This window comes from Hippichthys cyanospilos, chromosome 15, assembly GCF_059441005.1.
Source record: "Hippichthys cyanospilos isolate Australia breed blue-spotted pipefish chromosome 15, RoL_Hcya_1.0, whole genome shotgun sequence".
Taxonomy (NCBI): domain Eukaryota; kingdom Metazoa; phylum Chordata; class Actinopteri; order Syngnathiformes; family Syngnathidae; genus Hippichthys; species Hippichthys cyanospilos.
Window position 1 is genome coordinate 12530287 of NC_142383.1, and position 26896 is coordinate 12557182.

The window sequence follows — 26896 nt, forward strand, 5'->3', positions numbered from 1 at the left end:
CGTATTAACTCAAATCAACATTTCTGTACAGTATGTATTTTCTTGTGTTTTTAGAGTTGTCACCATAGCTCCTTGTTTGTTTCAGATGGGCTACACACCGCTTCACGTGGCTTGTCACTATGGTAACATCAAAATGGTCAAGTTTCTCCTACAGCAGCAGGCACATGTCAATAGCAAAACACGGGTAAATTCAGCCTATGTGTTTACTTGATACCAATGCATGTTGAAACCTATCCCAGCAGTATGCGGCGTACACCCTGAACCGGTTGTCAGACGATCACAGGGGACGCAAAGACAAATAACCATTCACACTCACAATTTTCAGTGTCAAATATACCTACTTGTGTTTGTAATGTTGGAGGAAACATGAGTACCCAGAGAAAACCCATTCAGGCATGGGGAGAACATGCAAACACCACACAGGAAGAACCGAGCCGTGCTAACTAGTCTGCCACCATGCAACCCAAGTTATACTACTTCACTATAATTTAACCCTTGTGCAGTATTTTGTCTAATCATTTAATCTGTACCTCAAAGGGAAAGCTGAAATTTCACCCAGATGGTGACAACATGTCAAAGTTCAATATGGCACAAGCACTTTGTTATCACGCAACCAGGAGTGTGCCATCCCTTGGCTAAAATACTGCAAGACTGATGTGAAAGAAAATGAGGCAATAATAATCAAAATACTGAAGGGTGTTTTTGTCCCAAATTGTCAAAAGGCAATATAACACAAAAGCATTCCCCCAAAATGCAATTTTTCCCCAAATCAAAAGCACAATTCCTCCACAATACTTCATCCTATTCAATTTATATTGCTGTCTGAGCTTTACTCAGGTTGAAGTGGCCTTTCCAAACACATTTTGCATTTTGAAAGATTTTTATTCTTTTAAAATCCTTGTCAGGTTGCTGATGATAGAAAGATGTGTTTTCCTTTGCAGATGGGCTACACTCCTTTGCACCAAGCAGCTCAGCAGGGTCACACTGATATCGTCACCCTGTTGTTGAAACATGGAGCCCAGCCCAATGAGATTACATCGGTGAGTCACGGGCACGCCTAACTTGTCCCACCTAGACTGAAATGTCTTTTGTAGCAAAAAAGAATACGTTCTAATGTACATCTACCTCTTCATTCATGTCCACTGCGGGGAACATTTGTTTTTGGTCTATAGACTTTGACCTATCTAAGCTACCTTACAAAGTCCCAGTGTGTTGAGTAGAGGACATCCTGGCCTTTCCAATGATGTCTCCCCTGTTTGCATGATGCACTTACAGTAACTGTGCTGTCCTGCGGAGACAAAAGGGACACAACAGTGGTTACAAATGAATGGGATGGTTTTCAGGACGATATACAGCAATTGAAACTCTAGATAGAAGTTCATGATGTTTTTTTTTAATGCTAATCTGATGAAATTTAAAGCATAAAAATGACAGTATTTGTGTCTGTCTCCACCCAGAATGGGACATCTCCACTGGGCATCGCAAAGCGTCTCGGGTACATCTCTGTCATCGACGTGTTGAAGCTGGTGACTGAAGAATCCGTCTCTGCGGTGAGCCACCAGATTTTATGTTTACCTCAACAAGAGCAAATTTAAAACCCTGACCTCTTCACAGATCACAACGGAAAAGCATAGAATGAGTTTTCCTGAAACGGTGGATGAGATTTTGGACGTCTCCGAAGATGAAGGTAGGTTGAGATGATGATGATGATGGAAAACATGCCAGCTATGCAGCATTGATCATACATTTCCAGATAAATGCTGATATGGAGAAAGACGTAAGGCTGGATATTAAAAGTCTGCACACCCCTGTTGAAATGCCTTTTTTTTTTGTTATATCAATTAATTAAACCAAGGCAAATATTTCAAAACGTTTTCTTTTATCTGTACTACAGAATGTGGAAATCAATTGTTTCTCTTTAACTGCGATGTTGCATTCAAACTCATGCTGAATTTTAATCAAGACGGATCTGTCACCAATTAGAGTTTTCTGATGAACCTAAAATAAAGTTGTATTGTTTTAGTAGGATATTGCAGACATTTGTTTTGCCATCTCGCCGACTTTTATACAGTATCTATCTCCAACTTGTCTCAGCTCCAATTGCAGCTGAAGAAGAACAGGCCGTACCCATGATGCTTCCTCTATCATACTTTGCTGTCGCTATGGCGCTTTTTTGAGGTTTTATTATGTTGTCAATAGATAGAAAAAAAAATAGAGATGATTTAATCTTGCTGTTGTAATTGATTCATCTCGTTCTAATCTCACCACAAGAGATTCGTCCCAAGTGCAGACTGCAATCTTTAGCCTTGACCAGCATGTTGAATGGTGCTGTTTTCTTTTGTCAAACATCAAATAATTTGAAAATTACATCAAAATAAAATGAAATATTGTTCGTTCTGTCCATTGCAAACTTGCCCAAACGCAGAATGTTTTTTATTTTAGTTTTGCAAAGAGATTTGCTATGGCTAACTACATGAGCACCTTTGTTGCTGTCATTAGGTGTGAATGGAGTTGCTGCTGGGTGCTTTGCATTTATGTGGTCAGCTAAACTTGAGCTGTTTAAGCTCCTCTTTACAACAAATTCACATCACTCTACCGTTTCAAAGATGCCATTGGTTTCTTTTTTTTAAATTAAATTTACCATTCTTAGGACTGACAGCTCTTATATACGTTTCCATTTTTTTGTTATCATTCATCACCCACAGCAAGATCCTATCAAGTTTTGCCAAAGACAATGAGAGCCAATCAGTGTCCACTTTAAGGTGTGATTGACCTATTTTCTAACCCCAAAAACTCAAGCACAAGAAGCCAGATGTTTAAAAACAGAACTAATCTAAACAAAACCGAACGCTTTAGGTTTGTTTTAGGTCACATGTAGGTCTAGCTCAAAAATCTGATATTAGAACAGGGGTGTCTACACTTTTATATCCTCTGCATATTTTGATTTGACTCATTGAAAGACCATTTATACCTTCCCTTTCCATTTTTCTTCGTAGGAGTCGCCCAGCTAACGTTAGGTAGGCTTGTGTGTATCTCTGCTTTGTCCCCTCGGGGGGCTCGTCAACCATGTGGCTTCATTGCAATCGCACTTTCATTTTCTCCGTGCATCACTTCTCGTCTTTCTGATCAGTTCCTCCGAGTCAACTTCAGCCATGTTTGTGCCGCTCTATTTTTATTCCCTCACGCTTTATCTATTGCTCGGAGATTTATTTAGAAAGAAAAAAGTGTCCTGTTTTTCATCAGCATGTAGTCACAGCATTTTCCTTATACGAGCGCTTGACACACTTCTATTCAGGGACTCATTAACCTGATAGGCCTTCGAGTTTCCTTCCAAATCAGCTGTTTGTTAATGAGAGTGCGTGTTAATGACAGCCTAATTGATCAACCGGCTAATTCAACGTCTGCTGACACACTCCTGAAAACACCATGTATAGTTGTTGTTATTGCAGTTGTCTTTCTGCTCGAAGGAATCTCAAAAATATAATTGTGTTAGTCATCCAGCTTTGTTTTTTTTTCGTGTGTGTGTGTTTTGTATTGTTGTGTGTTTTCTCTTCTCTTGAAAATAATTTTTTTTGTCTTTGTTCCCGGGCAGCTCATACCAATCTATGGTTTCCTGTTCCATAATTTGCGACTCATATGTCTCTAATCACAGATTTGTTTTTCTCCTAAACAGCAACAACCATCACTACATGTGATTGCATCTCTATTGAGCATGAGCCAAAAAAAAAGTATCACCAGGTGCCTCGTTGTTTTCCGTCCATGCTGGGTGTTTGTTTAACTCAGTGCTTCTCAATTATATTTTGCAAAACCCTCAACCCTACTCGGCACGCCGACTATAAATTTAAATAATTAACCAAAAAAAAAAAAAAAAAGCAGATTACATGTTAGTACAAAACTGAAAAAAAATCCTAGTGCACCAAAGGGCCTGGAATTTAAAAAAAAGATGCCAATCCTTATTTAATTGCAATTCCACTTAAGATGGTAAAAACGAAACCTTTTCTCCGTGATCATCCACGCCCACTTCCTGGCATCGCCTCATGCCCTTCTAGGAGGGCCCGCCCCACTATTTGAGAAGGACTGATTTAATTCCATTGCTTCCAGTTAAAATGTCTCTTTTTTTCGCCTTTTTTTTCCCCGCAGTGTTTTGGGGAAATCTTAAGTGATGATTTTTTTTTGGGCCGGAATTACTGCTGAAACAAATGGAGAATTGGCGCAAGTGACATTATTTTGATGTTACTGGAGAAGTCCACCACACATCAAGACATTGTCACGTTGTAATGGGGAAAACTTTTGAAGACCATGTAAAAACTGTACTCTTGTTGTCCGTCTTGTTTTGTTTGTTGTGTTCTCTTTCCGGGCTATTATAACTATAAATATACTTTTGTAAAACGTTTTTCTTCTTCAGGCGACGAGCTGCTTGGAATGGACGGAGCACGTTATTTGAAGCTTGATGACTTCAAGGATCAAGACGATGACTTCCTTTCCCCAAAGAAGACACTTAGAGATTTTGAAGGTGGTGTGGGGACCACGTAAGTCCATTGTGTCTTTATATCACATGTACCCCTGCGGTTACATGAAACACGTTTCAATTTTTTTAAATTGTCGACCTGCATAATTTTTGATGAATTAAATTTGAGTTCATGAGTAAACTTTTTATTCCTTTTCTCTTGAGCAGGCCTTACTCTCCCGCCATTCCCAGGATACCTTGTGTGTCGCCAGAAACTGTTCTTTTAGATCAGGTACTGTATGTTTAACACTGCTTTAGTGTGGTACACACATGCTGATTTGTTGACAAATTAATACATTGATTTGTAAAATTTGAGAGAACCAAAGTGTGTGATTAATTCTAATTAATTAGTGTGTTATGTTGAATAGGATCAATGCAGCATAATACATGTGCAGTGATCCCTTTGCGTTTCCCCTATCACGCCCTTAGAGCAATGCAGATTTTTTTTAAAGCTATATTACAGAGAAACACACTGTGAAAGTTCCCTGCATGCTTAAGAGACGAGTTAACACATATTTACTTAAATCTTAAATGATCAAACCTTATACAGTACAGTAACTGTACTGTTGTCCCTTTCCGTTCGCATCCATTTAGCTGTAGTCTCACGGAGAGCTGCGGTTGTATTAGCAGCGCCTGGAAGTCTAATTAGTGTGACGTTTGTAGCAGACCAAACTTGATAACAATCAGAGTTTATACTTGACAATCCAATTTGTTACAAAAGAAGAGGTCATGGGCACTCCTACAAGACACGTGATTGGCTCCCGGCGCGACTATCGGCCAATTAGGTCAGGAGTTGTTATCTACTCCTGCTTGTGAGGTAGAGCAGTGCTGGTCTACCTCATGAAACGCACCAGCTCTGAGATGGATGCAAGGGAGAGGAGGAAAGAGGCTTCACCGGAGCGTTGTAAATCTCTTACCTAGATTTATTTTGTAATAAATTTTAAGTGTAAACTCTGATTGTTATCATGTCATCCTTATGTCCCTTCTTTTCTTGTCTGTCTTTCTGACAACACAGCACACTCCAATTCCACTGCCGAAAGAGTATGATGAAGACTCTCTTATTCCGAGCAGTCCGGCTACAGAAACTTCTGACAATGTCAGCCCTGTGGCCAGCCCCATTCACACTGGGTGAGCTTATTTATTCAGATCAAGTGACACAATCTTGAAACAATTTAATCGGACAGGTAATAGTTTAATCACTGCCTGACTGGAATAACTGTGTAAATGTCACCTTTTAGCTTCTTGGTGAGCTTCATGGTAGACGCCCGTGGAGGCTCCATGCGAGGTAGCAGACATCATGGCCTGCGAGTGATCATCCCTCCTCGGACCTGCGCCGCACCGACACGCATCACCTGTCGCCTGGTCAAACCCCAGAAGTTGACCACGCCCCCTCCACTGGTGGAGGGCGAGGGGCTCGCCAGTCGAATCATCTCCCTGGGTCCATCTAGCATGCAGTTCCTTGGGTGAGGGAATATAATTACAATTGATATTATCGATGCTAATCTTTTCTTGTGAATTGAAGCAATTCTTTAGGTTCTAAAGTACATTAGAACCGTCAGACAAAAAAGGCCTCAGGCTCAAGATGAAAAAATGAGTTTAACTAAAGCAGATTCATGAAATGTAAATTCTTCTGTTTTATGGATTTCATAATGACTGATGATTTATTATGATGAATTCACAGGCCAGTTATCGTGGAGATCCCACATTTTGCCTCACTGGCTCGAGGGGACCGTGAGCTTGTGGTTCTCCGTAGCGAGAACGGCTCTGTCTGGAAAGAACACCGGAATCGCTATGGCGACGAAGTGCTGGAAACAATTTTGAACGGCATGGATGAAGGTTAGCCAGATGGAGACACTTCAAGATGGCTCAGTTTTCACCTGATTTATGGTGTTAAAATATAAAGCAAGGACATTGTGAGAGGATAGTTTTATGGGTGCACCCCACTTGGAGTAAATTATGCGCCATTAACTTTCTTGACTTATTTTATAGTCTCCCCCCCATCTATCTCCTCTTACTGTCCTCCCTTTTACTGTCAAAATTGTGTCTATCTGTAGACCTGGAAAGTCAAGAGGAGTTGGAAAAGAAAAGGATTCGTCGGATCATTTCCACCGACTTCCCCCTGTATTTCGCCGTGGTCTCCCGTATTCAGCAAGAGAGTGATCTGATTGGTCCAGAGGGCGGGCGGCTGACCAGTAAGCTGGTCCCCCACGTTGAGGCCATCTTTCCAGAGACTGCTGTAACCAAAAGAGTGAGACTGGGACTACAGGTAATAGCCAATTGATAACTGAAAGGCTTTAATTTAAAACTTTGTGAGTCCACTGGGAGAGAAATCAGAATTTTTTGAACCCTACCATTTTCTACTGCTACAAAAGAATAAAAACAGTCAGAATCAAGCTATGATTTCCTGGAAAGGTAATTGTTAAGTAAATATAATGATAGTACATCATAAAATACTCCATCATAAAATACTCTAAAATGGCTGGCAGTGAATGACAAATCACAGAGTAACATTTTTAATGGAGCGTTCCAATCCAAAATTGAAATCGGCCTATGATACAAAAAATATGAATATATCGGTCTACATCCAAAATCTCCAATATTGCCACTCTTATACAAGCAGTCCATTCCAGACTCCTCTATTATTAATATTATTCTTTGTTCTGCCCGCTGTTGTTCCAGACAATATAAAAAACTGAAATGGTGATATGGCCCTTCAAAGGGTATACATTGTTTGTTTTGTCTATTGTTAGAGTGGTTTCTCAGGATCCTTTATTTATTCATGTATTTATTTATTTATGTATTTATTTATTTTCATTCTCATATTAGAGGTTGAATTGATGCAACCTAAATGTTTCTAAGAAATGGTTCACATTTATTCTCACTCTACAGTTGCTGACTCTTTCAATTTGAAGTTTCACTCGATAAAATCTCTTTGGAAAATCAATAAAATCTCATCGTTATCGGACAGTGAGGTGGGCTGCAATATTGCTATGGTATAAGAAAGTGAAAAAGTGACATTGGGACACCCCTCATTTATTTATTTTTTTGTAATAATTTTGATGATTATAGACTTGCAACAAATTTTAAAAATTCTAAATTCAAAATCTATACACGTTTCATGAAAAAAAGCATACAAATAAGTTTTACTTTATACTGTACATTTTGGAAGGACTCGGCCTTGTGAAAATGAGCTCATTCACTGCCATGGACGACCATTGACGTTCATTTTTACTGACCTGACAGGGAGTGAGTTCTTTTCTCATGTTTCTATTGAATCTGTAAAACAGTTTCACTTTTGGAATCGAACCAGTGAAATATTTGTTTTACGGTAACTTGAGATGCATCTATGTTGTGATATATAACGGGTTCTGTATCTGTCTTTTCACTCTACATTTTTTTTTCTCATTGTCACATCACTGATGTTGTTTGAGGCAGTGGCACGTGTCTGAAATGGGCTTTGCGTTATGCTTCTTTCTGTTCATGTTTTTTTTTTCTTTTATCCAGCCATTCTTCACTCCTCAGTTCCCTGATTTAAGTTGTGATCCACACTGACCGACCTGGTGCACTGATCTGAGTTGGGTCAGATATGACTTATAAGTTGGTTGCATGTGTGAGTATGGCACGGGTTGAAAAACACATTTTTGCTTCCTGTTTTGTACATATTTTTTCCCATTTTTGGTATTATCTCTATGTTTTTTGCGCACAGTATTTTCAATGACACGCACCTCTTCTGTTGCGCAGCCTTTATTCATCTTATCCTCTCCTCTCAGGCCCAGCCCATCCCAGACGAGTTGCTGACTCGGCAACTTGGCAACCAGGCGACCTTCAGCCCCGTGGTCACCATCGAACCACGCAGGCGCAAGTTTCACCGTCCAATCGGACTGCGCATTCCGCTTCCACCATCCTGGCGGGAGAGTCCTCGTGATGCCGGCGAGGGTGACACCACCAGCCTGCGCCTACTCTGCAGTGTCATTGGTAGCTGACAAACTCACTTTTTTTTTTTTTTATTAGGGGTGACATTGGGATGACTCAGCCATTTCTTACCTAAGGGTTGTGTGATTTCAAAAGTGCTGTGAAGAGGTTAAGAGGTGTGCTTGATGTGTCTCAGGTGGGACAGCAGCTGCTCAATGGGAGGACATCACCGGGACAACCAAGTTGATGTATGCAAACAGCTGTGCCAACTTCACAACCAACGTCTCTGCAAGGTGTCAGATCCATCATGTATTTAGGGCTGGGGGGTTCTCAAAATTTTTGGTCCAGGGTTCCCTTACAGCATCTTTTAAATATGTTTCATGGAAATGATGAGTTAGATGGATACTAAACCTATTTTGCCCTTTTCAGTGGTAAAATGTTCATATTTAATTTGGTAACCACATCAATTTTCATTTTCAAAATATCCTAGAAATGGGCGAGTTGGAATGCCAAGTGTCTGTATTGGGCCAATACCTGGCCTTAATTCAAGGTATCAATTCTCGCAATGAAAGTATACTAGTATACTAGTATCAACACTTTTTTTTGAGCAGTTTTATAATCATCAAATAGAAATGACAAAAAGAAGAATAGAAAATTGCCATTTGTTTAATGAAATTTTAAGGAGAATCATGTATTGGATTAGGAAGGTCTGTTCTGCCAAGAACTAGTTTTATTTGTATTTGGTATCGGTAACCATGAGTTACACAAGAGATGAGTTCTCTTACTGGTATTAATCTGAAGAAACAGTGGTATTAAACATTTCTGAAATGCATCCATATGTAATGGATTACAAACTATTTTGCTGATGCCCAAGCCATGGCTCACAAAACTCTAGGTTCCAGAGACCCTGGTTTGAGAACCCCTTTGGCAACACAGCCTCCCTGTTTTCTAAAATTCATCACTACAATCTCTTTTCCTACTTTGTACTCCCCACAGATTTTGGTTAGCAGATTGTCCCCGCACAGCAGAAGCTGTGACCTTCGCCAACCTTTTGTACCGGGAACTGATGGCAGTGCCTTATATGGCTAAGTTTGTTATCTTTGCAAAGATGAACGAGGCACGGGAAGGGCGCCTGCGTTGTTACTGCATGACCGATGACAAGATGGATAAGACGCTGGAATTGCACGAAAATTTCACCGAAGTGGCTCGGAGTCGCGACATTGAGGTCAGCAGCACAAAGTAAAAAAACGTCTGTCGTCTCTTGTCGAGCCTCAGTAAGAAATTGAACATGTCATCTATCTATCTATCTATCTATCTATCTATCTATCTATCTATCTATCTATCTATCTATCTATCTATCTATCTATCTATCTATCTATCTGTCTGTCTGTCTGTCTGTCTGTCTGTCTGTCTGTCTGTCTGTCTGTCTGTCTGTCTGTCTGTCTGTCTGTCTGTCTGTCTGTCTGTCTGTCTGTCTGTCTGTCTGTCTATCTATCTATCTATCTATCTATCTATCTATCTATCTATCTATCTATCTATCTATCTATCTATCTATCTATCTATCTATCTATCTATCTATCTGTCTGTCTGTCTGTCTGTCTGTCTGTCTGTCTGTCTGTCTGTCTGTCTGTCTGTCTGTCTGTCTGTCTGTCTGTCTGTCGTCCATTAGTTAACATGATAGGTAGCTAGCTAACTAGCTTAACACTAGCTCGAATCTATCTACTATCTTTATCTGTCAAACTAGTCAACATGATAGCTAGCTTGCTCATTAAACCAAATCAAAACAAATTTTATTTGTATGGCTCTGAATCACCGAAGTCTCAAAGGGCTTCACAGGTGGTCATATCAAGACTTCTTTTGCAAAAAAAAAAAAAAAAAGAAGTTGTACAGAGACATCTTTTCATTATAGGTACACAACAGCATCCCCTGCTCAAAGCTCTCAGAAGGGGAAGGAAAAACTCAAAAAACCCTATTTGGGGAAAATCAGAAACCTTCGCAGGGGACGACAGGTGGGAGGAGCCCTTTTTCACTTTGCATTTTTTTTTCCAGCTAATGGAAGGTATGCCGCTACATCTGGAATGTTCCGGGAACTTGGTGCCAATCAGGAAAGCCACACAACAACCTCGCACTTTCAGCTTCCAGGCCTTCAGAGATAATCGGCTTCCTGTTTCTGTCAAGGTCTGCAAATCTAAAGGCATATTATATTCCTGTGTCGTGTTCGTATTGTAGTGTGTAACGTGTATTCACCTGTGTTCACTGAATCCGTTATCCTGCTGAGCACCTGCTGACCCTCCCAAAACTCCCCTCTGGTGTTTCAATGTCTGCTTCCAGTTACATCTTTGGGTAGTTGTATTCAAAAAAAGAGCAGTAGAATGCTCCGCTTATTGATAATTTTATTGTTTTTTGTCATAAAAGCCACAAAATGTCAAAGTTAACAACGGAGCCTTTTTCGATTCTGATGATAATAAAACAGAAGCACCGAAGACTAATGGTCTCTCAAATTCAATTCAATGAATTCCCTTTGGGCTTCCCCAAATAATCAAATAATCACTCTATAGTCACTAATGTTAAGTAGTATCACTCTATTTGGATTTGGATGTTAACTTAGATGGCCAACCTACACAATTGAAACACATGTTGTCGATTTTTTTTCTGTCAAATTGGGTTTTTTGGTTTTGTTTTGGTTTTACTTTCATTTTATATCTGGCTAGGTTTTGAATTACTACAAGAAGTCATTAGTCAGCGTATCTCTGTCAGTTGTGGGCATGGCAAGAATTGTTAAACCATGGCAACCGTACTTTATTTTATAAATATTATATACATTTTTTTGTTGATACTCTATAAACAGTATATGCTATAAACAAACAAGTTTAGAAACTAGACATTGTCTTGTTTTATTGTCATTGTTTTTAAACTCGCTCCAACACCCTGGATTTTTACTTATGTATATTTATTTTGATGTAAATATTTTTCTTTTTACCAAAAAAGATCTGCTCTAAATATTGGTTATCGGCCCTGAAAAAAAGCATATTGGTCCATCCCTAATTGTCGCACCATTGTGTGTTTCATAATATTTGTCTGTTCACGGTTTGTGGCCTTCTTGTCTGTTGATCTTAGTATTTTGTGTGACCATCTTCATGTTTTTCTGATTTCCTGTCCGTTCGTTCCATGATTTTGCCACGTGTGTCTTTGTGTCATGGTGATGCCCTTGTGTTGTGTAGCCACCAGAAAGATACACACCTTGCGTGTGTTTGTAACGACTCTCTTGTGAGAGCGTGTGCATGTCCCGTGACTCCCTCACGTTCCTTGGCAGCCTTGCAATCTTGCGGCCTTGCCTGTGTGTGTCTGTCTCACTGTCTCTCTTTCTCTCTCTGGCGGTCACTCTCTAACTGTCTGGTCTGACAGACGTCCAGGTAAAGTGCGAAGGTAAATGTCCCCCTCTCGCCTGCCTGTGGACTGCTTCCAAACCCTGCTTCTGGCCCCCGTGTTTACTACTGCACCACATGCCTGCGACATTGTGGTGGGCTCCATTTGTCGCTCTGATTTGATTTTCTTTCTTCTCTACTATCTTTCTGCGCTAGGTGAGAGACAGTAACAAGGACGCCACGGGATTTTTGTCTTTCCTGAGGAAGTGCACCAAGTATGAGGATTCGCAGCATGTCCTCTGCAATCTCAACATAGCAATGCCACCGTGTATCAAGGTAAGACTTTGGTTTGGGGGTTAGGGATGTCCCAATTCCATTTTTTGGTTTCTGGGACAGTGTCTCTGGTTTCATTGATCTGCCAATGCCGAGTCCCGATCCACCGACTCGACAATATATACATTTTAGAAAAAAAATAAATGTGAAACATGAGAGCGGTCTCAAATTAATACATGATGTGCTTACACAAAACCAGGCTTATGTTGTGATGATAATATATTCTAATTTTACCTAAATTTCCATTTAAAATGATAGATAATACATGGCAATAGATAAATGTTACAGGTGCGACCTATACATGACAAAATATCGTAGTTCCCCAAACAAAAGACATACTTTTGTTTTTCAAAAAATGAAAGCCAAAAGTATGGGTGTGTCCTATAAACGATAACTTCCTGTAACATGATTGAACCGCAATTCCAGGACATCCCTATTGTGAATATTGCACTTCTAAAAATATCTGATTTTGTATTTTATTTCTAGGTGGTCGGAAGTGAAGAACGCCGGCGAACGTTGACACCTCTCGCACTAAGGGAGCGATACAGTACTTTGAATGAGCCCGGCTTAGGTGAGTTCTCTATCTTACTCACAGCCCTCTCCTGAATTTTTCACAGTGGAGACGGGCACAGTTTTGTACCGTCCCTCTGCTTCCTACTCTCTATGACCTATGTGCACGCATGGCACAACGACCCAGCCTTGGATGCAACGCACTGCTCTTCTCGAAAGTTCTCTGCAGTGCAGTTTAAGGAAATTGCATTGAACGTGTGCCAAAAAATACGCAACATCCTCCCCATAAGAACCGAAAAGGTTCCACGACACCTGACTAGTTTGCCTTTCCGGGTGCCCTGGAACCCATTTATGAGTCCTGTCATATTGGTTTGCATGGTGCTGGTGTCTCCACTGCGATTTCCTTTAGCATGGCGGCAGATACTGTTAGCATTAGCTATCTAGCTTAGCTCTGGGAATGGGCAGGACCTCGCAGTGGAGCAAGACAGAGGAGCCCTTCAAGTGATCCCCAGTCGTTACACCAAGTTGCAGCTGGAGGACGAAGGTGCTTTTGTGGAGCGAGGCCTTTTCTGTCTATCTTGAACACCAGCGCAGCTACAATGCACTTCTGGTTACTGAATGCTATAATGATTATTGGGACTGGCACTTGAATGCGCCCCCAAATTCTACCCTCTCCAGTCTATTTGATGTGGAAGTTATTGATTATTTCCTCCCTAACAGAGCAGTAGTTGTGTTTAGGTAAGTATTGCCATAAAAACATTTCATGAAACTTGTTTCCACCCACAAGGAGCACGTGCATTATGTACAGTATTTGGTTTTAAACCTGTTTTCCAATTATGTTATTATTTATAAATATAATTATGTATAAATATATATATATATATATATATATATATATATATATAATATATATATATATATATATATATGTATATATAAACAAAGTCCAAAAGATAGAATATATAACATCATGTATTATTTCTAACTTGTCTTTGGGGAAATTGTGTCTCTGTTTACAATGTGCATCTGTATAAAACAACGAACAATGAAAAAGAAAAAAAATAATTCAAATAGAATAATTTTTACGTAATTAACTGCCCCGCTGTAACATCTTCTTTTATATTTCTGCCTTGTCTACCGAGATTTATTTCAAGATAAACCAATGTGGCTTCATGTTCTAATTAATGTTTGCTTATTTTGAAAATAAAAGGTGTTGTTCCTGTCATGGCATTAAACCTTTAAATTAGATGTGCTGATACCAGCAGAAATCCAAAATCTCACATACACCCTAAAGTGCCTTCACGTACTCCCATGTACCCCCATTTAAGAACTGCTACTGTACCATAGATGCGATAAGTCAACCAGCCAAAATACAATGATCTTGATTACAAGTTGACGTACATAAGATGTCTTAGCAAAGGTAATAACAATGTTCATGCATTTTTATTTCCTTATAATTTTGGAAGGACTGTAACTAATTCTTTTATTTATAGTATTCATACTTTCAATTTGCAGGAGTTTTTTTCTGCTCAGGCCTCAAGCTTTATCCGTTAAACTCATCACAACTCAGAACTTGAAAAATTAAAAACAAAAGGCTGAAACGAAAATATAATATATATATATATATATATATATATATATATATATATATATATATATATATATATATATATATATATATATATATATATCAAACAGAAAACCCACAATAAAGCTTCATGGTTTTCCTGACACCTTCAACCTGATTAGATTTTCATGTCTTCAGCCACAGTGAATGCAATGGAGAGAACCGAGGTCAAGATCAACATGATATCAGAACAACTGGGTTTAAGTTGGGCAGGTCAGTCACTCAAAAAAAAAAATAATCTGAGTGCCCGATTCGGTTTTGTGCTTGATTCAACTATCCTTTTTTCAGAACTGGCGCGAGAGCTTCAGTTTGGCGTTGATGACATCAATAGAATCCGCGTGGAGAATCCCAACTCTCTGTTGGACCAGAGCTCTGCTTTGCTCAACCTTTGGGCGAGTAGAGAGGGCAAGAGGGCAAAGAGTAGGTCCGCTTTTTCAAACACAAGGGGGTCCTTAGTTAAGTCCCGGCCTAAGATGTTTTGACGGTACAAATGGTGCAGGATGTGCTTTTATTTTATTTTTTTTGCGGTATGGAACGCCATACTTATTTTATTTCTCACTATTGGTCGCTTTTTTTTCATGTTCTATTTTAAAAGAAATATATAACTTATAAAACTTTACAGTTCCCCTTGCAGACTTTGGTTTATACATCCAATGCTTTGTGATACACTGAAATCAATGTGGATCCCCTCAGTGGAGAGCCTGTACACCGCTTTGAAGAACATCGATCGTGCAGACATCGTGAGCTCCCTGGAGGGTCAGACCGCACAACTGGCACCAGAGGAGGGCGCTTGCCGCCTGGGAGATCGCGACTCCACCTTGCTCTCCCCCAGCGTCATCAATGGTACGGCACACGTGCACGCGCGTAACATGACAAATTCTCGATTAACAAAAAGAATGCTCTACAAGCAGTTATGTCACAACAAACCACACTCAACTTAAACCAATATCGCAAATTGAGTGAAAAAGGAACCGCCCACATTTTTGGGGTTGTTAATGTAACCCAAATGGTTGGGTAAGGCTTACATACTTTTACGTTTTAGCTACGTTTTGTTATTTTTATGTCCCAACATTCAATCACAAGTTCTTTTATTTATATTTTTTTTACCGGATACTAGAGGTTCTAGAAGACAAAACAAAAAAGCTAGTATTAAATGATTAAGCGAGTTAAGTAATCAAATAATTTAGGTAATTAAGAACCAAAGAAATCATACAAATGAAGTAATTAATGATTATGTAAATCATCCACCTTGTGTAATTCTCTTTTAAAGGAGTTGACTACTCTTATGTATTAAAGTATATGAATATTATAAATAAGTGCTTAAGTAATCAATTAATAAATTAATTTAGGTGCTAAAGTACCAAAGTAATCTTTTACTTTTAATACAAAGCACTCAAGTAATCAGTTACCGACTTTATTGGCCATTCATTAAAGTATAAGTATTAAAGTTATCTATTACTTAATGTGATTAAATCCTAAAGAAATTTCTTACCTTGGGAAATTATGGATTAAATTAATTTATCACTTTATATTCTTATTACTAAACTAACTGATTACTTCACGTTGTAATGTACTCGAATACTATATACAAAAGTACAAAGGTAAATCAATTACTTTAGATACCGAGGTACTAGTTATTGATTTTTTAAAATCTATTTGTAATTTTAAAGTATATCATGGATTAAAAACAATAACAACAGAACATAACATTGGGGCAATAATGTTTTCTTTGTTTTTTTTTTTTTTTTTGCTGTCCCTGCACATGGCTGCAACCCTTCCCGTGAGTCTGGGTAACAGCCTTTTTTTTCTTTTTTTTTTTTTTACCTTATCTCTATTGCTTCACAAGAGGTCACGGACACAAGGCCATCGCGCCTCGTGCACAAGCCACGAGTTATTAGACCCCCGTTTTTCAGGAGGGGTAAGTGGAAAGGTAGAAGTCGGGGGGCTGCATGGTGGTCTGCTAAATGACTGAGGAACGGTGCCATTCTCTGTAGCAGCATGCACGTATACCCTTCCGCCTCACTTGGAGCACAAGTCATTCTATTTCACACCCCATACATGAGAAACAAAGGTAACATGTCCTCCTTTTTGATTCTATGTACGCTAGTTTGCAATTTTGAGACTCCCGTTTTCTCAAAGAGGAATGTTTGAGATTTTATTTTTGAACTTTGCGTGTGTGTGCGTCTGGGATGAACCCACTAGTCAAAAGTGGCACTAGTACACAGAAGACGGTGTGCTGTGGGCCTTCATACCTTGTTTCTATTCCTCTTTCCTTCTCTCTGTGCCTGAGAAGAAGACAGAGCTCAGCGTTTGTCTTTTGCTCAGCCTTCTCTCTCCTCTTTCTATTTATCTCCAAATCTACGACATGTCATATCCGCTGCCTCTTCCTTCGCCCGTCACCTGCTCTTCTTCCTCACAGCTCTTCCTGTCCGACCTCTGACCCCATGTGGCCTTGTGTTGAACCTCTGGGCCTCCTCCTCCTCCACTCTTGTCATTCAATTTCTCCTCCCTCATCCAATTGAAAGGGGGGGACCCTCTCCTCCGCCTCCAGCTCTGTGTGTCTTCTAAAGTTTGTGCATGGGCATGCTGCATGGTCACGCGTTGCAAGATTTGACGTGTGAATGCTTTAGGAAAAATAGACAAGTCGTGTGTGTGGGTTAGTGCAGTTTAAAATCTTTATTTGCATGGCATGCTTTCACTATATGAAGTTTCCTCAGTGTACAATGTGTTGGACTGTTCCGTCAATGTATTTAGGCATCCGTGCTTTATTAACAGACAAATGTGCTTTTTTCTTTTTCCGTGAAATAAATGGTGTGTTTCTGAGGCTTGGTTGTAACACTGGAACTGCCGCGCAGCACTTAATGTTCATGCGAGATGACTGTGACACCATCCTGTTCATTCATAGGCAAAAGGTAAAAGTCATAGATTAAGGGACAGGAAGGGTCAAAACCTTCAGAGTGAGAGGGTGCAGGGGGCCACTCCTTTGTAAAAGTACATCAGAAGGTCCAGGACAATTAAGTCCACTCATTTACTGCAAGCTCAGCAAAAATCTATCTGACGTCAATAATAATAAAAATAAACCAAATATACCACAAAAACAACATTTCTGGGGTATTTTTGACCTATTTTTTTATTTTAAATAATTAACTCCCCCAAAAAGTTGGGTCCATTACCTTTACATCAAACTGTTTAAAAATCAATATCGATCTCAAGTAACGGTTGGTCCCTTTTTGATCCATAATTTGATCAATAATTTTTAGCATGAGGTCAAGCTCCAAATGTGTCTAACTTTAAGAAATCAAGGCTTCACAATCATGTTGGACAATAAGCATTTAGTATGCTATATGTTCTTCCAGCATTCATTTGTGTCCACTTTAGTGGACAATTGTTTTTGTCTATATTTTTGACTAATTTAAGCTACCCTTCTTAGTCCTAATGTACTCAATAAAGGACACACAGGCCCTTTGCGTGGGATGCAGCTAACTTTGCTTTCTTGCTGAGACCTTATGGACACAAAAGTAGACACAAATGAAAAAGCTGGGTTTCAGGAGGAATTCTGAATAAATAGACATTTTCCATTTTGTGACTCAACGTTCGATGGAAAACAGTCGTCATTGTAGGAACATTATTTGCTTGTGGTATGAGTTTTTTGTTAATTTTTTGAGCGTCTGTGAAAATATCTCTTTAAAACCTTACCTGTTCGCAAAAAGTGTTGTCCCCATTTGTATGCCAGCAGTATTCGATGTGTTTGTGAGTGGTCCATGAATGATGTGTTGTGCAATGTGTACTTATTTTTTTTTGCTGTTCCTCTGTGATGACAATTTTTGTGCCGTAGTTCATTTCCGTTCCACTATATTTTCCTGTGCCTTTGACACATGTGTGTGTGTTTGTGTCTAAAAAGTGAGAGTGAAGGGGAAAGCGTAAAACATTCTCATCATTCTAATGCTCATTCCAATTCTGATCCATTCCACCTCGTTCACCTCATTCTGAGCCATTTGTCATCCTCCTGGCCTCACAACATCCCAGAAACACATACACTTACTCTATGCGGACAGTAATAATTTGGTTTAGGTTTTCATCCATACAGCTGATCATCTGATCAGCGTTGCACCAATCATGATGCCTGTACTTAGAGACTCTAATTTTAGTCATTCCCAACAAATTATTTTAGCCTTCAAAGCATCCGGGAGGATGTTTTATGGATAAATTCATTTGTACTTGCTTGTAAACGCTAGTTGAGGGCTTCCGAATGGCTTATATTTACCGATTTTTTATTTTCCTTCATGTATTCAACCATTCACAGCAGTGGGATACAAGTAACACTGGTGTCATTATTTAATACACATAATCCATCCCATAGAGTTCTATCCTTAAATAGATAGTATGTCAAAAAAAATTGTTGATGAGCCACGCTAAGCATTTTGTGAACCAAAATGGGGCTTTATTATCATTCATTTTTTAACATTGCACTAGTATTTACTTTTGATATTACTAGGTGGGCTCGTGAATAGTGAAAAATAATTAGTTTTTTCTTGATCCGTCAACTTTTGTATCATAATTGGAAGCCGACAATATTTAGACAATTGTAGTGATAAATGTTTAATGCATTGACAACTACCTTTTCAGAGTTGAAAATGCCCGGCTGCATTTGAATGCACCATGTGCAGGACGTAGCACATCTGCTGAAGAGTTGTGTCGTATTATACAATGACAGCATAACTGATGAGTGATTTCTTCCTTATGATTTTTGAATGACGATGTTGGTGTGGGTAGAAACGCGTTAAAAACACGGTTGCAAGGAAGCGTAAAGCAAGCTGCTTGCCATTTTCAAAATAAGAGTGTAAATGGGCCACTGCATTGACGTCCATATTATTTTGTGTATTTATTGCACAATAGGCCTTGGAAATACCCCACTGACATATGACGTTATGTTGTTCGTTTTCAAGTCTTTTTTTAGTTCGCCTGTAGACCCAAGAAAGAAAAGTGAAAGCTTGGCAGTGCTCTTGTCTCAATGTATATACAGTCGGCCCCCGGCTTACGAGCATCCTGATTTACGAACAATTCGCCTTACGAGCGTGGATCAGGGAGATTTTTGTCCTCCGCTTACGAACAAACCTCTCGCCTTACGAGCAATTCGACATGCCGGCCATTGAGTATGTAGAAATGTTCTCGTTTAATTGTGTCAATTAAATCAACAGTAGCGACATCATCAATCATCAGTAGATACTTGTGCCAGTAACGTGAACGCTATTGGTCTTACAACGTCACACTGACTGTCTCACTCACGGTGTCTAAATATATTACCATTTAAGTGTAGTGTTTGTACAGCTAAAGGGAAAAACAGCTGACATGAAATTAAATGTGCCGATTGCAGGACAAAGAATTGTCATTGGTTTAAATGTGGTTTTTTTTTAAATTAATTGTCAATACATTCCAACCGTTTAAAAAAAGTGCGAATAATTATCAGTCAGTCACGGAGATGCGAATATGCTATTGGTCGATTAAGGTCACCCGGTCTCACTCACGGAGATGCTATTGGCCGGCGTCACACGTCAATCACAGAAATGCCGATATGCTATTGGCCGAACGCCTTTATCTAGCTTGATGGGACAGGATGGAAGGTAGGAGAGAAAATTTGTGAAAAACGGAATGTTGTGAAGACTTTGCAAACTTTATCTGTTAGACATAGCTTCTAAAATTACTAGCAGCGGTAAAGAAAGAAATAAGAGGATGATGTTTTAGTATCTGCGTGATTTGCACCCTGACTGAAAGAGTTACTCTAACACTGTAAGACCAATAGCATATCTATCGCCGTGTTAACTTTGAGCGTTAGACTCTGCCACCCCTCTGCTTACACCCAGCTCAAGTCTAGTCGTTTCAAAGGTAAAAGCTATTTATCCATTGTATTTATTATGTAATGTAAGTGTACAGCAGATTATGTCACTTAATTTTAATATATGTATACAGTGTGTCGTTTTTACCTAAGGCTTCGGCGCGCGTTGCACGCATTCACGAATTAACATGGGTTTGGATTGCCCGCTATACGAGCAATTCGAGATACGAGCGTAGCCGCTGAACGGATTAAGTTCGTAACCCGGGGGCCCACTGTATATATATATATATATATATATGTGTTTCTGACTAGATTGTTTGGTCGCATTACTCCTGTACGTTCAGCATAATAATCTGATAACTAGAAAGCGCCCCCAGTTAAACTGCTTGTCACCATCACTGTGCTTATAAAAGGCACCAGAACGGCTCTAATTTCCTCAAATAAATGTGGCACTTACTGTCATTTTATCACCCAGTTATAGCAATATTCCGCTTCAGCACATCCCAAAGCTTGTCTAAGGCATGGAAACCTTGTGACATTGTGAGCCATTGAAGCTCAGTGACCCCTTTGTCAGGTTTAACAAAGTAGTTTGCGACAATCGTGCCGGGAAAATCGAGCCGCCGCTTAATAATAGCTCGGATTGGTCATACGCGGCTTGATGAAATCGACCCAGAATTTTGATACCCTCACCGGAGTGGCTTTGAATGACTCGCTATTCAAAACGCCACAGCCAAATATAATCTGACATTCTAAAAAGACCAGAAAGAAAATGTTTTACCTTAACGTGAAACGGACTTCCCTTTGAGTCGCCAGCATCTCTTTTTGAGCATGCTGGGAGAGTGTGGACCCATTTTATAATGATGCTATTTAAGATATTTGGTTTTATGAACAGTCCTTGTGAAATGCTGAGAAAATGTGCGATTGCTCTGTGTAGTGTGTGTGATGGCATGTTCGGGGAGACTTCGTATGCACGGCTATTCCTTGAGAATGCAGAGGCACCAACTTGCAGCAATTTTGCATTATTTGCCATTATGGGATGTGTTTTGAGGGTTGGAACGATAGTGACAATGTTGCGTTGTGGAAAACAGTCTCATGACAATATCAATACAGTAAATTCTGAGCTTTTCCAAAAAGTACTTTTTTTCCTCATGACCTGAATGCATCTGTGTTGCTGTGACAATTATATAACTGCGGATACCAACATGATGATGAGCGAATATCGTGCCAACCCAAATTCTCAATGCAGCTTTATTTTCTTCTCAGCTGTGTTAAATTGTTACTTGTTAACAGTCATAGCCTCATGTTGTCACAGAGACTGATGACTCACTTTTGCCTCAAACTCACTGTGTCCCAATGACAATCCTCACAGTAACTTCTTTCCAGTTTTTCTTGATATAGTATAACACACATTTGAGGATAAATACATCAAGATGCCTCAAAACTTTATTTTTTCTGACATCTTATTAAAAAGTTAATATTTTCTCAGTAATTAATTTGATTTCTTCATAACTTATTTTTTATGTCCAAATAATACCTTTTACTAAACGTAGCCTTTTTAGCAGTAAAATTACATATCGTGTTAATGTATTTTTTTTTCGTGTACACTGAATACTTTTAAAAACATTTTTTCCGACTTTTTTTTTTTCTCAAACGCCAGGATTCATGTGAGCATCATTCATGGCTCAGCTTGTTCATGACACACGACCAAACCCAGAAAACAGGTGAACCGTGATTGGTCATTATCTGAGCCTTGAGGACATTTGCTCATTTTAGTCAACAGCAAAAATGGTTTTTAGAGATAAGAATTTTACATGAAAAATGATTTACGTATCACATTAATTTTAGACTAAAAAATAACATTTTACTGCTGAAAATGGCTAAAGTTTAGCGTAACAAACCCCCCAACATCTCTTCATGAGTATTTTCGCAGCTGATGTTCGTTGAATATTAACACCCCACCCACAAATATTTTCCAGTCTATCCTTGTTTTTGGGGGAAACCACGACATTTGATGTCGTTTTCAGTCAACCCGAAGTGGCAAAATGCATTTTTAAATCTTATAATTATACATGAAAAATAGTATTTCATATTAATTACTGTCAAAATATGAACTTTTTACTGTTGAAAATGCTTTTAAAAAAGTAATGTAGGGATGTGAGGTTTTTTTTCACCATCATAACTTTTCAATTTGGCTTTTCAAATATTGAGCCATGAGCTGGCTCCAGGCTTTTTGCAGCTTTATTGGGACAGGGCTGAGCCACACACACATGTCCACCAAATGGTACGGTTCAGCTCGGAGAAGTGTTTTGTTCTGTCCCCAACAAATTGTTTACTTACTTGATTGGACGATACAAAATCGAGTGATACTCCCGACACCCAGCCTATTCATTTTTTTCCACAGTTGTGTCCATTTTGTCTCTAAAAGACAAGAAAATTGCTTGAGACATCACCGGAAAGGCCAGGACATCCTCAACTGAGCCCACTAGGACTTAGTAGGGGAGCTCGAATGAGTCCAAACATATAGTCGAAAAACCGCAGTGGACACAAGTGGATAGGCTGGGTCTCTGGAGGTAATATGCGGCGGTCCTCAAAAGCGTACCCATCTGAACTGAACTGTAGCGATTTGTGGTAGCCTGAGACCCGTGTTGCAAAACGCACCCGCCCACCGCAAGCTCCCCGTGCCGCCTGGCTGTGCCTGCATGGTGTTAGTCTTTCTCTTGTCTCGCTCCTGTCGTCTCTCCAGGTTATGGGCTGGTACAGGAAGAGCTGCTGTCTCCGGCCTCCATGCAATACAGTTTGCCTTCTCCTCTCGGTGCAGAGCCCTACTGGCAGGAAGTGTCCAGTCTGGAGTGCGCCCCCATCGCCGCCACAGAAGAAGACACTTTGATGGAGATGTCGGACGTCCAGGTGTGGCCGGCGGGGGTCAGCCCCTCGCTGGTCACGGTGGAGGACTCCTCTTTGGACGGCAGCAGTCGAGCCGACGACTCGGAAGGCGCCACGCTCTCCCTTCCCTGCAGTTTGGGTCGCCCGAGCAGCGGCGCCAGCGGGGCGAGCGGCTCCATCATGGAGCTGGAGGAGGAAGAGGAGGAGGAGGAGGAAGGGGAGGTTGAGGAGGAGGAGGCCCCGCTGGAGCCGGTCAGCGCGCTGGCGGAAAGGGAGCGGGTCAGAGCCAGTGGCGCCGTTCCCAAGGTCAACTTGAACGGCCAGCTGGGAGGTCAGAGGTCGGACGGGAGGAGAGGGGAGGCTTCCGCGGTGGGAGGAGGAGCCAAAAGAGGCGGTGCGGGGCTCTCTTCAGTGGAAGGCGTTTGTCTTGTTGCAGGCCAGCAGATGTACGGCCACCCTGAGATGTCTCCGCTGAGTCGAGCGGGCGAGCGCAATGGAGACAACCGGTACATCGCTTGTTTCTCCGACTCCTTTCACACTGCTTTGCAGGGCTCGATATGCAGGGAGGGGAGCGGTGAGCAGTTACGTGTGGCGTATGAGCGGGGGATTCAACAATTTAAGACGCTATGAACACAGATGAGCTTTTGATCTGTAAAGGGGAAAAAAAAGCTTCCAGCGGGTACTAGTTAGCCCCAAAGATGTCGTGAGAAGAATTATTGAGTTATTTTCTCAAGAGCTGGGTAACAAATTGAATTAATTTGTCATTTTAATAACTTTGAAAATGAGCTGAATGGAGATTTTGCTTTTGGATTGTTGACAAGATGTGTTGACAATAGTTATTAACTAAAATGCCATGAACGTTCAGGCTAAATCACAGGTGTCGAACTCCAGTCCTCGAGGGCCGATAACCTACATGTTTTCAAACCTTTTTCCTCAAAAACACCTGATTCAAATGATTGGGATCATTTTGAAGCTCCTGCAGAGCTTGCTAATGAGCTAATCATTTGAATCAGGTGTGTTGGGGAAAGAAAACAGGAAAACATGCAGGATGCCGGCCCTCGAGGACTGGAGTCCGACACCTATGGGCTAAATTATTGTTGTTTCAACATATTTTAGTACGTATACCAAACTTTCTTTAAAAAAGTGTTTAATTCATTGGAGTTTCCAGAATGACTAAAGAAAAAAACGGTTTTATTAAGCCAAGCTTCAACTTGACCTCCTCCGACGCTCATCAGCAGGCAATCCTTGATAGGCAGTGTGAATGGATCTTTCTCCAAATATCTCCCCATCTTTTTCACTTTTCTTTACTCACTTCCTATGTAAGGTTGGTTGGGGGCGGAGCTTTTCAACCCTACTTGGCGGACAAGGATTCTGTGCAGAGCTGGGTGGGCTCGGTATCATCGGGACGGGACAACAGCACAGCAGGCCTGCACGCAGGCCAGGAGGCTTTGCTGACTCCGGTGTGTGACACAGCTTACTCACATGTGCTGCGCGGGCGCCCCCTGCAGGGCAAGGGGCTGGGCTTCTCTCACTACCAAACAGGGAAACATGCGTGGGAACAGGAGTGGAGGCCGGGCAAGGTCAGGTTGAGACCGACGACCCGTCGCTTTGTTGGAGGGAGACATCCATTTTATTTCATTTGATTTTTTAACCTTTTTTCAATCAGGCAATGGGAAGCCGATCATGTAGTTAGATACTGCTTTTTTAAATTCAAAGCATTCGATTTTGAAAAGTGAGTGAGGAATTGAGTGATTTTAATCCACTTGTCCCCTTAACATAGAATGACTTTAAACAAATCCAAATTTTCACACAACTCTATACACTTTAAATGTATCGAGTTTTTTTTTCTAAAAACACTTTTTATTACAATTTGAATAGTAGCAAGTAATAGTAGTAAGATTTACACTTCTATTTGTTGTGAATGCATTACTCTCTTCCAAGTTTAAATTTTAGTCCGTTTAAACTCCAACCAAAAATTTTCTTTTTAGTGCAAAATCTACTTTGCACAATTTACTGTGTAAAAATTCAAAGGAAATAAACACGTTTTTCCTTTTGGAGTAAAAACATGACATTTTTGTCAAGACATTAGTAGTCACCTTCAAAATATTTCCACTTGGAAGTACATACCATAAGTTATGAAAAATTAGTTCCAAAATTATATTCAATGACTTCTAATTAATAAAATAAGTACCAAGCCCTACCAGTGTACCTACATACTGTATTTATACTCTATTTAACTAAAACCGTGTATTAAGTTTTACTCACTTTTTAAAACGCTGATATTACAGTGTATGTACATACATACAGTGAATATATATATATATATATATATATATATATATATATATATATATATATATATATATATATATATATATATATATATATATATATGATTACAAGAGTGATCATCAGTAGCTTAAGTTTCATTTAATATTTTCATCAAAATAGAACATTTTGATGACATGGCGCCTGATAACCATAAAAATGTGTTGTGCGGTGCAACACATGGTTCAAACTCTTGCCATTTCGTGACTTGATTTTACATTTCTTATGAGCAGTTTATTTCTGTTTAGAATGAAAGTCATGTAGTCATTTTTTTTTTTTTCCTTATGCAGAGAGAGCAGAACGAGGAGTATGCTGCCGCGGAACACGGGAGCGTGCTTAATCGAAAGGTGAGTGGATTTGTGTGAGCCAAAAACAAACCTTCGTATTAAAGAGAGAGCTCTAAAAGTACATAAATAAATTAACAGAAACCACCTGCCAAATTGGCTGAAAGTATTTTGCTAGCCGATGGGCATTGCAATTCAGTTTCCTATTCCGGTTCCACGTAGACACTCGGGCACTTAACAGGAGTGTTGTTTCCGTCCCTCCTCCCTCCCTCATTGCTCCAGGTGGGGGCGGATGTTAGAAGGGCGGCTCAGTCGGTGCAGCGCACCAGTCTGCGGAGGGTTAAACACTGAAACACAACACATACAACCTGGTCCACGAGGTACGCGATTCCCTCCATACAAGCACTTGTGCATCCCAGTGCTTGGAAATAAAAACCCTACCAGAGCAGCTCTTATGTTTGTTTTAATGCACACCGTTTGTACGACATGGAATTGATGCCTTGTTTTCACTGCAATGGTACCTTGACTTTCTCCCGGTGGCCCCACAAACTGCGCATCTCACATCTAAAATGGGGCGTCGACGCCCTCTACTGGTGAATGTGCATCACTAAGTAACGAGTAACTATACTCGTCAAAGGAAGTGAATGAGTTAAATAGTGGTCATGTTCAGTCGGGTAATGGGTTAAAAAAGTATAAGGCCTACTGACGACCAAAATGAAGAAATGTTGAGTATTTTGTCCTTGTCCGTCTGAGACCCAACCTATTCATTTGTAATGAGCATAAATATTTTTGGTGTTTGCGTCCATATCTTTCAATTCTTTGGAGCTGCCCATTGAGTTCCTACTGTGCTCAGTAAATGATATCTGACCTTCCTAATGATATATCGTGTTTGGGTGGAACACAATCCACTTGCTGTCTCGCTGAGACAAAATGGACACAAATGAATAGGCTGTGTTACTTCAATTGTTGCGGGCTTTTCTTGGGGTCATAACAAAATTCTATGCACTATCAAAACATTTGTGTTCAGATTTTTCTTTTGTATGTTCTTTTGATGGTCCCTTTTCGACCTGTAACTTGGTGATTTTTGACCCAAGAGTGAACCTATTCGTTTGTGTCCACTGTAGTGGACATTTGTTTTTGGTCTATATCTCTGGACTCATCAAAAGTACCCTACTAAGTCCTTGTTGTCTCTGTGGATGACATCATAGGTTTTCAATGATGGCTCGTATTTGGCCGGGATGCAATGGATTCTAATAAGACAAAATGGACACAACAGAGGACACAAATAAACAGGCTGTGTCTCAGGAGCATACG

At 40.1% G+C, this 26896-nt stretch overlaps 1 protein-coding gene across 10 annotated transcripts in view; it reads left to right on the plus strand.

The window, feature by feature from the left end:
- Positions 1-26896, plus strand: part of LOC148411737 (uncharacterized) — a 64937-nt gene that overhangs the window by 34924 nt on the left and 3117 nt on the right. For 2 of the 10 annotated variants that reach the window (XM_088434225.1, XM_088434226.1), the window contains exons 19-44: positions 86-184; positions 942-1040; positions 1458-1550; positions 1615-1687; positions 2997-3017; positions 4406-4529; positions 4676-4739; positions 5523-5635; positions 5746-5970; positions 6189-6343; positions 6562-6773; positions 8278-8482; positions 8616-8712; positions 9416-9644; positions 10469-10597; positions 12001-12120; positions 12604-12688; positions 14393-14467; positions 14543-14674; positions 14948-15097; positions 16101-16172; positions 22831-23301; positions 23407-23476; positions 24295-24430; positions 25589-25645; positions 25865-25962. In XM_088434225.1, the coding sequence (XP_088290351.1) occupies positions 86-184; positions 942-1040; positions 1458-1550; positions 1615-1687; positions 2997-3017; positions 4406-4529; positions 4676-4739; positions 5523-5635; positions 5746-5970; positions 6189-6343; positions 6562-6773; positions 8278-8482; positions 8616-8712; positions 9416-9644; positions 10469-10597; positions 12001-12120; positions 12604-12688; positions 14393-14467; positions 14543-14674; positions 14948-15097; positions 16101-16172; positions 22831-23301; positions 23407-23476; positions 24295-24430; positions 25589-25645; positions 25865-25933 (3375 nt within the window). In that variant the 3' untranslated portion in view covers positions 25934-25962. Of the gene's footprint in view, positions 1-85; positions 185-941; positions 1041-1457; positions 1551-1614; positions 1688-2996; positions 3018-4405; positions 4530-4675; positions 4740-5522; positions 5636-5745; positions 5971-6188; positions 6344-6561; positions 6774-8277; positions 8483-8615; positions 8713-9415; positions 9645-10468; positions 10598-12000; positions 12121-12603; positions 12689-14392; positions 14468-14542; positions 14675-14947; positions 15098-16100; positions 16173-22830; positions 23477-24294; positions 24431-25588; positions 25646-25864; positions 25963-26896 lie in introns of those variants that run through there. The other 8 variants (XM_088434229.1, XM_088434222.1, XM_088434227.1 and 5 more) reach the window with 8 other exon arrangements.